We start from the raw sequence: 11,465 nt of genomic DNA, 5'->3' as shown, positions 1-11,465 counted from the left end.
GGGCCAGAACATTCATCCTGCCCATTTCATCTCTTCAGGAACAGAGACACCTGTGTGCTGCAATAGAATAGCACCTTCACCACGTAATTAATTACAAAGGAATGGGCCAGAACCTCAATTTGCACCTACTAACAGAGCAACACTGAAGTTTACAGAGCTATGTACAATGTAGAAAGCTCATCTATCACTGCTTGAGAAGCTCACCTTTGCATGCTGCGAGGGGGCCAGACCAGACCCCAGAAGAGGTACAGTATACAGATTCCAGTGCACTCAGTTCATAGCCTTCCTCACACTGAACTGTGCAGGATGAGTTGTAGCTGAAGTTCTCCAATGGATGGTTGCACTTAAGGCTCCCATGATCAGGTTTCTTTAGTGGATCACAACTCTCAACTTCAAAGAAACACAAGAAGGTACACAGTCAGTCTCAGTGGCTGAGCAGCTAAATCAACAAGCCAGACAAACTGAACACTAGCTAGCATGAACATCACCCTGGTTGAAAAGCAGGATGGAGTAATCTTACCAAACTCGCATTCAGGCCCATAGAATCCAGGGTTACAATGGCAGGTGTGATTGTTAATAGTCTCTATGCATTCTCCACGGCCACTGCAGAGAGATGGGTTGCAAGAAGCTGGGGGAAAAAAGAAAAGAAAAAAATACAGCAAATTATAAAAGAATCAGCAATAGCCACTAATGAAACCTGGCTAGTGCTTTGTTTATCTTTCTGGCACTGAACAAGCACTTTGTACAGCAAAGGAAAAGCAGGGTGTTTGGTACATAAGATTACCCTGTCATTTCACAGAAGCATTTCAGAAATTAACACCTTTGACAGACTAGCCCACAGTGAAAGCATTCTACTGGTGGGAAACTCCATGACCACTTGTTCTCAGGTAGATATTAGCAATATTTAAAATACAAAACTAACAACATACTATGGGGTCGGTAGAAATCTTCAACAGGTACATTCTTCATTAACTCACCACAGCTCTAATTTGACTGATACTTGACTTGGATTTTTTTTTTTTTTTTGACCTAGCCTTAGCCACCTCCACACAAAGTGTCTAATCTAATCCAGCGGTCTATAGTCAGATGACAGATGCCTCCAAAAGGGCCATTCTTATCTAGCTGAGACACCCACTTGAAAGTGGGATGAAAGTCACCATCTGGAAGAGCCTGTTTCTCTCCACTGATTATGGAGAAGGTCTGGTAATTTGTTCATAAAAGATGTATAATATTCTGGGAGCTAAAAGGTAAGTGAGATCAATCCAGCTCTTAGAACAAGAACAACCTCAGCCCTGTAAGTAAGGATAAGTGTACAAGTGCTTACAGGGTCAGGTAGTTAATACGTAAGATTAGGTTAAACTCATCCCACCCGCCATCTCATCTTCACAGGGGCACACTAGAATGGCCTTTATCATACCATACCTGTGTAGCATAAGGCGACCTTCTTTTTCTCACACTGCTCATCATTCCATTTGCCATCATCCTTCCCTCTTTTGATGTAGATTTCAACGCAGTCCTCGTTGTTCCCTTTGCCATTTGGCTCACCTGAAGCCCAGTTTTTTGCCTCTTCTGTTAGTTCTTTGTTAGTTCCAATCCAGGTCCATACCTCATTAATTTTTCTGATTCCAATCCAGTAGTAACCCGGATTGAAGGGTAAGAAGTTATTGAGATAGTTGATTTCCTCCTTATTCTGAATGGCAACCATGTTAGTATACCTCTTTTTGCACCACAGCTCTGCTTCCCTGTAGGTCATGTTTGTGTCTGAATAATGGTATGTCCAACAATTCACCCCCTGCAGTATTGTAAGTCCTAGAATGAAAAGATGTCAAAAAGTTGATATCTGACTTTTTCCCTCCTCTCGCTCTAGAAGAAGATATATAAAGCTCTTAAATATTGCAGACTTGTCAATATCTGAAACTGCATAAAAAGCAGTGGCAATTATTTTATAAACAAAGAACTGGCAAGCTTCAAAACAGGCATGTCAGCATCAAGTACAGGGACTTCAGCCTGTGAAACTATGTCCAATGACACAAAGCTTTGCAGACTTCATAGCAAACTATAGGAGACAATTACATGTTTGACAGGCAACCAAGGAAACATGCCATTGCAGCTAGAGGTTTTTCTGTGTGAACCTAGCCTCAAGCTAATCAGGTCAGGTTCAAAAACTGTTTAATTCTGAACTGAAACAGAACAGGCACACTAATATTACCATCCAACTAGTTTTCTACACAGAGACATACACACTTACCATAAGCAAGAAGAGATAGGAACCACAAGCAAATCATGTTTCTGAAAGTTCTCTTTATCTTTTAAGCAGACAGCTATGAAAGATCAAAGGAACACATTTGTAAAGAACAAATACTGACTTTCTACAATTCAGTATGAAATACTGACTATGCAATCTTTTCTACATACTTTAACGATTATTCTAAAGACTTAAAAGATTTCCATTTTTAGGAAATTATTCATTTTAAAACAGTTCTTAACACCAAGATAGCTTTTAAATTTAAACAGCTTTTAAAGAACATCAACACAGAATTCCATTTGTCCAGTTTTTCTTTAGCTGAGCAATGAAACAGAATAACACACTCCATTTATACTCACAGATTGCAGTTGTGGTGGCCAGGTGGCAAAAGTCCTCTGCGATACTTCCAGTGAGTGCTTTCTGTTGCTAAGTTGCTGAATACGGACTTGAAGATTAAGTTCAGCTCCAAGTGTCTGGACTGTGTAATCCCCTGCCTTTACTACGGCCTTTTATTCTCTCAACCGGCCTGTCCTCCACGAGACGGGAAATTCCGTGTGGAAAAAAATTTCTTGGAAAATCCCAGGATCTGGCCCTCCCACACATTAAGCCTGATGCTTCCCCTTGCCAGATCAACCCTGTGCTGACAAACTGCCAAGTACTGCATTACATAGTTTTACTGACAGAAACACACAATTCCAGGATATCGGGAAGGAGCAAGATGGTTAGTTTAAGTTAGTTGCATGAATAAGCAGATTCCAACTTTTCACCTAGCATAATGTTTTGCACCAAGGAGGTGCCATTTCTTTTGGTATCTCAGTAAGAAAGGCACCAACGCTCAAAGCTGGTTAAGTAAGTTTGAGTAGAAGATAAAAACTGCAGCATTGGACAAGCCCTTTCTTGTGGATCACAGCACGCTGTGCAGACTTCTCATTTGTGGCAAGGTTTGCCAGCCCCAGGATTGCTAGTACTCTTTCTAGAGTCTTGCTCACAACACAGGTTCATCAGTCACTCGTAGCAGTCAAGCTTGGAATGTGGACTTAGCTTTGAAGAGTCCCTTGGACAATGTGCTCCAATATCCTTACCTCAATAGAGTTACAATTCCTGAATAGGTACATGTAATATTTCACGTGGACAAGACAATACACTTGTCTCATACTGAACCCATGTACATTTATTGTGTATACACTGATTAATTATACTACCGCAGAGAGCAGTCACATGGTGTCCATGGTATGGAGACACACGCCTGAGTAATCATGGACACTTTGCTATAGTGGGTTGGTAAGGGGTCACAGCCTATTCAGAGTGCACCTGTGCATATGAGAAGGCAGTAAGCATGAGGATCACTGACTCCTTGCACAATAGTCTTCCGGCTGCACCACTACACTATGCTCCTTGATCCTCATGCGCACCTTCACATGTATGCCACTTCAGTGATGAGTGACTTGCCACGCTGTGTGCAACAGTAGTTTTGGATATTCTCACTTAAGTATCCCTCTTGCCTCTGTTACAGGAGGTCTCACAAGTACTGTTGAGGGCTATAAGTAGGGAATGGGCATCACAAGTAATAGACATATTAGCTCGATTGTCAGCTGTGCTGGTTTTGGCTGGGATAAAGTTAATTTTCTTCATAGTAGCTAGTATGGGGCCATGTTTTGGATTTGTGCTGGAAACAGTGTTGATAATACAGGGATGTTTTAGTTATTGCTGAGCAGCACTTACACAGAGTCAAGGCCTTTTCTGCTTCTCACACCACCCCACCCACGAGTAGGCTGGGGGTGCACAAGAAGTTGGAAGGGGACACAGCCGGGACAGCTGACCCCAACAGACCAAAGGGATATTCCACACCATGCAACATCATGCTCAGCATATAAAGCTGGGGGAAGAAGAAGGAAGGCGGGGACATTCAGAGTGATGGCGTTTGTCTTCCCAAGTAACCATTATGCATGACGGAGCCCTGCTTTCCTGGAGATGGCTGAACACCTGCCTGCCCATGGGAGGCAGTGAATGAATTCCTTGTTTTGCTTTGCTTGCGTGCGTGGCTTTTGCTTTACCTGTTAAACTGTCCTTATCTCAACCCACGAGTTTTCTCACTTTTACCCTTCCAATTCTCTCCGCCATTCCACCCGGGGGGAGGCAGCAAGCAGCTGTGTGGTGCTTAGTTGCCAGCTGGGGTTAAGCTATGACATCAACCCTGTGCAAAGGCACAACACTAGAAGCTTGTCACAGAGTCCACATTCCCCAGCACTCCCAACCCTGGTCAATACAAAGTGGTATTATTCCCTTGTGCCCTGATCAGCCATGTCACCCCACCCCTTGTTCCATGTCCACTCAGGCACTTACTATGGAGACTCCACCAGACACTCCAGTTGCCAAATTGGTATCCCAGACAAAGATTCACAATTATGGGTGAGGGTTAACAAGGCTCGATATTAAAAGGACTCAACAAGGGCTGTCAGCCATAGGAGGACATAGGGTAGCACCCACTTCATATCTGTAAAGCATAGTTATAGCTTATACAGTGCATGTTGCTCTTATTTTGGAGCCTCCACCTATTCTTACAGAATAAAAATCAGTGGCTCCTGGATCCCAAGCTAAGATCTCAGCTGGTATCAATTCCCAATTTTTTCCACAAAAAATATCTGTCAAGTAGCCATACCTTAATAGATCTCTGCCCAAAGGAATCCATCACAGAAAAGAGGATAGAGTACATTCTAAAACAGCCTCAATTACTATCAAAATATGAGAGTTTACCAGAAATTGCAACAAAGTCCTAGAAAGCATGTCCGAGTCAGTTACGGACTAGAGTGAAGATTAAAAACAACATACTGAATATTTGTAGGAGAGGAACGCTTTCTAGCAGGTGTGAACTAACAAAGCTAGAATCACAAATAAACCACCAAGAAACTCTGGAAAATTGAGGTTAGCTCTTGGCTATGCCACAGATGCATTCTGCAAGCCCAGGTCTGGGCCAGCCTTGCTCAGAACAACCAGACTCCCAGAGACTTCCAGGTAGCATCAGATCAGGACCGCTATTTCTTTAGCCTCAGCTGCTCATCTGTAAATTGGGAATGAAAACATTTCCTGCCTGCCAATCTTTCTCTGTCCGTGTTCTTCAGATTGTAAACCCTCCTAATGGAGGCTGGTACTTTTAATGCACCTGTACTGTATATCATGCAGCGGGGTCTAATTTCACAGGGGTTCTGTAAACATTGTCCTAATACAAACTAATGATAATGTGTTTTGATAGGCCAGCCTTTTTTTTTTTCCTAAAACATTGATCAGCTGTTATAATTGTATACACAGAAAAATTATCGACAACTCCAGAACAGTTTATATCCTCTCTGGAGCCAGAAGGCAGAAAATCTTACACCTTTTCCTGGAGATTCACTTTTTCATGTCGTTTTATGAACTTCCTACTGGTAAGTGCTCATCCTTCTCGTGGCAGAAGCTCTGAAGTTGAGTGGAAGAAACTTTTATCAGAATCGCTTTGCCAGTGGAATCTCTGGAGGAAGGAAGAGAACGTTTCACGGTTTACAATAGTCTTCCTTCACAAGGGCTGTCTGAGACCTCTTGTCTGCAGCAGATAAAAAAACCACACAAAAAAAACAAAACACCAAAGCCTAAAAGCAATATGCCTGTAAAAACTCCAGCCTAAAAAAAGACTGCCTCTTTTTCTTGGCAGTATTCCCTTATACATCACTGACATGGGGCTCTTTTCGGCTTTTCCCAGGGAATTCTGCCATCCACTGATTATCTTTTTATCTCCTTTTAATATAATGGAAGATGACTATAAATGCAAAATTTTCAGAAAAAAGAAAGCCTGAAAAGCGTTTTCAAAAGCATATAACTGAGAGGTTAAAATCTCATTATTAAAAGTCAAAGACACTTAAAAACTTCAACCCTGTTGTTCAGGAAGACTGGGAGTCCTGTGAGCTGAAGCTCATATTGGATCCTAAGTTACATAGGTATTTCAGGAAAAATACCTCTGATACAGTTACTTAGGTTGAACTGGAGATATTCAAGCTAGAAATGCCATCCAGCCTGCCTCTTAGCTGGTTTCCATGTTACTGATTTATTCTTTTCTCATTATTTCACATTTGCACTTTTTTTTTCTTCCTTTGCCAATTGATTTGAGAATATAAGAGCCTTGTTTCTTGTGCTGCACTGAGCTGGGTGCAGTTGTCCACTCTCCTCTTGTGCTACATGAACACAGACATAGTTCCTTAAAATTAATCCAATTCCTTTCTGCCAGAAAAATGGGAAACACTAAATCTAAATCAAGTCAAATTTTTAGAAATGCTGAACACTTCTTGTTCCTATATGCTCCAGACCTTCATTTGCACAAGTGAAAGCCCAGCTTTTCACAAGTGAATGGGAATAGCCTAGATCACCTCTTTTTCCCTTACAGAGAGGTGCCTAACAAGAATTATCTAACAGCAATTAATTCTCCAGTTAGAAGGTTTACTTGATAGCCCACTATGGGACATAAAAGGTAAGAAAAGGCTATATAAACGCATTAGGAGTAAGAATAACAAAAAGCAGCCAGGTCTGCTATTTAAAGAAGGACAGCAATTGACAGAGGACATGTCAGATGTCATTTCTTTCTATACAGAGAAAAGTTAACAGATACTCACTGCAATAGTGTTATGCATTGGGAAAAGAGAACAGGTCAGAGTATGGAAAGACTGGAGTGAAGACTGTTTAGGCTAGTTACAGCTAATCAAGTTACTGTTTAAGGATCCAACCAAATTATCTCCAAACTCTCAGTAATTACATTTGAGAGTACAAGGAAAGGTATAACAGGGCTGACAAAAAGCAAATATTGCATCTCTGTATCTAGGAAAGGAAGATCAAGGTAATTAGAAGCCAGGCCTTCCACACGAGCACCTAGAAAAGATAGTAGAACCATATCGGAAAAATATTAAAGAAAACAATTGAAAAATCAGCAGAAGGCTACTAAGCTGTCAAGAACAGCTGACATTGATATGATTGATTTATTCTTGGCAAGTCAATCTAGTTTGTACTTCAAGGCTGAGTAACAGAGAAACAATAGTGTCCTATAGTTTGCTATAATTAAGACTTTTAATACTGTTCCATGAGACACTCTTATAAGGAAACAAGTGAAATAGTGCTTAGCTGAAATCACATAAAATGAGCATGCAAGAGATGTAACCACTACTCGAAGGGCAGTTTTTCAAAGATCACTGTCAGTCTGAGAGGACTATACAAATGAGTCCTGCAAGGGCTTATCCTGAACTAACTTGAGCTAATTTAAGTTGGATGGCAAAATATCAACTAAAACGCTTAGAAAATTTGCAGATGACACCAAGCTTTGAGGAAGTGCAAGGGTTCCAAAGGACCAATGTAGAACTCAGATTCTGATAAATTAGAGACATGACCCAAAAAATGAGGGGGAGGGGGAGGGGAATCAATAGAAACAAGCACAGTGGTCTTAATCTAAAGAAAAACCCAAAACAACATAGAAAAACTGGGAAACTGATGGCTAGGCAGGAGCGTTGTAGAAAAGGAACTAGGGGTTATAGTAGATCACAAATTCAATATGGGTTAATGATTTGTTGTCATTTTTAAAAATAGGAAATTATGTTCTGATATGTATTAACAGGAATGTTTTATTTAAGACGAAATTTGCAATTATTTCATCCAATCTGCCATTGCCAAATCCCTTATGGTGTATTGCACCTGATCTTAAGTACTGCAATTTTAGAAAGATACAGGCAGACACAATAAAATCAAATCCTAAGCAACACAGTTGATTATTTAGAACTAGATCAAGTTTTTATTCTTTTTTGGAAAAGAAGCTAGGACCATCTCATACAATCTTGACACTGTGCACTATTTTCAAACAAAAACAAAAAGAACAAGATTTACTAATTTTATTTCTTACGAACACCCTCATATGTTTTCAGGGAAGCAAACAAAATATGAATGTTTGTCTGACTTGTAAGGAGATTATAAGTGATCTAATCTTAGGAACTACCAGTTTGCCACAGATCACAGTTCAAGTAACACATGTTCAGAAAATATGGCCTATGTGGAAACACCCAAGGCATTTAACTGTTTTATTCCCACCCCACTGTAGAAAAGGATGATAGAGGAAAGAAATCTATTCAACCTTTAAAATGTAAAAGGTATTTTAGAGTACTTAGGAGGCATGTGATGAACAATTCTTTATGTTCACTTGGTGCATAACAAGTAGCAGTTGGATTGGTTTGTAGCGACAAAGTTTTAAAGGAAATTTTTCTAAATAAGACGACCATGAAATGCTAAAACAGGAGTTTCGTAGAGTCTAGCCTTCTGTTGGAGATTTTTAAGTCTTGGTTTGAGAAACATTTGTCAATATCTTTATCAATAGCTTATGAAAATGGGATGCAATGGGAAATGATTTTAGATTATCTAAAATTCTCTGTTGAACTTGCTGAAATCACAAAAATAAGATAAATTCAGGATATGGTGGGATCTCAGGAAACCAGAATATATACATGTACATATGCACATATAGAAAGAGACCGAGATTCATTTTCCACGTCTTTTTTAAAGAACAGTTCTTTACCTACATTATAAGATTACATCTGCATTTACATATTTCTAAGTCTTCCTTTTTAAACATTTTAATGATGCTTTTATGTCAACAGACAAAAATAGAGAATTAAGTACCTCTGAGTAACCCAGCTCCATCTCTCTTCTAGAAGCTATACTTGTTATTCCTAAATTAAAACACTTCATAAGTATTTATGTCAAAATAGTTTGTATAACAGACACTTAACCCATGGCAAAGAGCTGTAAAACTACTTGAAATTTTGAAGTCATGAAAAAAAATCCAGCTTCACCCACAGTAACACTCAGTAGAAGAGGAAGAGTAAGAGCTTTAGACAGCCTTGAGGGGAAAAGGAGTTCTGGTGCCAGTAGTGAAGGTGTTTCCTGTTTGGAGAGGAGCTTGAAACACTAATTCTTTAAAAATTCAGAGACAAAAGGTCTAAGGCACAAGTTTTCCCTGAGGTCTAGATGGGAAGAAAAGATAATTTCCCAAAACATACTCATCCCTCAGCCTCTGTGTCTCATTAAGTGTGAATAAGGTAGGCAATACAACTGCTACAAAGAAGCTGGAATTTCTCAGGCTGCCTAAGACAGTCTCCACTCTGTCTGGAGTGAAACCCCAGGAGCCAGAAAATCTTATCTCCACTTCTCATTTCGGGAACTCTCTGATGTGACTCATACTGTTCAATTTCCTCCAAACAGGCAAAAATACACATTCAAGAATCTAACCTGAGGCCAAGGATTGCTTGCACTGGCAAGGTGTGATTCAGTGCATTGAAACATGAAACAGGACAAAGGAGCCAAGGAAACAACTCATACCTTGAGTTAAGATAAAAGCAGGGCTGGTCTTAACATCAAGTACTTGGTTGCCTGCAGTTGCAGGTGGAACTGACCCCATGCAGAATTTTATTATTTCTAATTCTAGCGTTGGAAATTATGGCAGAGAAGCTCTTGGAACCTTGCCACCCTTCACGCACATGTAAGAAAGAATAACTATATAACTCATGCATAGACCGAGCACTCTTGATTTTACTGCCCAGGTCTGTTCCATAGTCCCATACGCTCAGCAGGTGAGATGTCCCAGATGTGACACTGATGGGGATGCTGGCTCTGAGGAAGAGAACAGTTACAGCTTTTGGCAAATGAGAGGAGTGACAGGAAGTTTCAGGATTAGGAGATTAAGTAGGTGGTTGGTTCTGTAAAAGTAGTGATCATGAGAAATGTTTTTTGTTTTGCAAATTCTTTGCATAGCTTCTGCCTAGCTCTGCTCCCAGAAAACACTGTTTTGACTTATCCGATAGCCTGTGAACTACCAGTAGCGCTGGAGTGCTGACATGACCTTCCATTCTCCATTTGCAGTATTATGAGGGATAGACTACAAAAAGGATGAAGAGGGCAGTAGCTTCACTTCCTTACTAATACATCTCACCATTAGTTTATGAACTCCAAGCTTCAGGTGTGTTCTTTTCAGTGCTTAAGTCAGTTTCAGGTAAACAATTTTTATGCACCAATGGACACAGTATTTAATGTGTTTGAGTCCATAGCTAAAGCAATGTTGAACAACAACTTTTTTTAATCATTAAATACAGCAGTTTATAACTTCAATATTGTAATTTCCCAGGTTTCTCCATAAGTTTTCAGCCCTAACTGCCCACCCCAGGAGCTGTACTGCTCTAGGAAGAAATGTCTGCTAAGAAAGCTTCAGAGAAGGCCAGTACAGATATTTTAGTCCTTAATTTTTTTACTGGGAAACAAGTGGTAAATAAACTCTCCAAGTATTATTATCTGCAGCACATTCTAACCACTCCACCACAAGTTTGCCACAACTATAACGTCCATGAATTATTCCAAGAAAGAAGTTTATTTCTATCAGTTGGATAAGTAATTGCTTTTTAGGACAGGCATGCTTAACATAAGATCATTAGTGGAGGGTACTTCAACTGATACGTATAGTAGTTGTTTCAAGAACAAAGAAATTCATCACTAACATTGAAAGCAATGACATTAAATTGCTCAATTTTATCGTTTCCTGGACAAAAAACAGCACCACAAGGCTTTTTAAAGTTCCAGTTAACTGTTGTCAAGATCATTAGGACTTTCCTTATTTCCTAGGCCTGAAAACAATACTTTAACTTTCCAGTGAAGATTTTGCTGTTACGCCACTTCTAGATTTCTTGACTGATCAGGAAGGGTGAGTCTGTCACCTACCCTGAAATTGCTGCACTTTCATATTGGAGCCTAAAAAGCAATCCACAAAGTCATTTTTCTCAAAGGCAAAAGATGTATCCCCCCACCCCATTGATAACTCTTCACCAAAAGGGTTGTCAAGCATTGGAACAGGCTGCCCAGGGAAGTGGTTGAGTCACCATCCCTGGGGGTATTTAAAAGACAGGCAGACATGGCGCTTAGGGACATGGTTTAGTGGTGGACTTGGTAGTATTAGGTTTACAGTTGGACTCGATTTTAAGGGTCTTTTCCAACCTAAATGATTGATTCTGTGATTCTATATTTATCCTTCCCGGTGCATGTTAGTTGGGGTTTTTCCTCTCATTTATCAATAGGCATTTACTCATCTTTTGTAGTTACGCATGATTGCAATCAGTAGCAGAGTCTGGTTATTTAAACCACAGAAGTCATAATCAGCAAAGATTACTTTTATAAT

At 40.0% G+C, this 11,465-nt stretch overlaps 1 protein-coding gene across 1 annotated transcript in view; it reads right to left on the bottom strand.

Moving 5' to 3' along the window:
- Window positions 1–2,285, bottom strand: part of SELE (selectin E) — a 5,891-nt gene extending 3,606 nt beyond the window's left edge. Inside the window, exons 1-4 of the mRNA XM_009320716.1 lie at window positions 2,249–2,285; window positions 1,423–1,809; window positions 521–628; window positions 205–390 (exon numbers count right to left, since the gene is read on the bottom strand). Coding sequence (XP_009318991.1) covers window positions 205–390; window positions 521–628; window positions 1,423–1,809; window positions 2,249–2,285 — 718 coding nt within the window. The remainder of the gene's footprint in view (window positions 1–204; window positions 391–520; window positions 629–1,422; window positions 1,810–2,248) is intronic.
- Between the last annotated feature and the right edge of the window lie 9,180 nt (window positions 2,286–11,465).

Source organism: Pygoscelis adeliae, unplaced genomic scaffold, assembly GCF_000699105.1.
Source record: "Pygoscelis adeliae isolate BGI_AS28 unplaced genomic scaffold, ASM69910v1 Scaffold402, whole genome shotgun sequence".
NCBI lineage: Eukaryota > Metazoa > Chordata > Aves > Sphenisciformes > Spheniscidae > Pygoscelis > Pygoscelis adeliae.
This window is presented reverse-complemented; position numbering and strand designations above follow the sequence as displayed.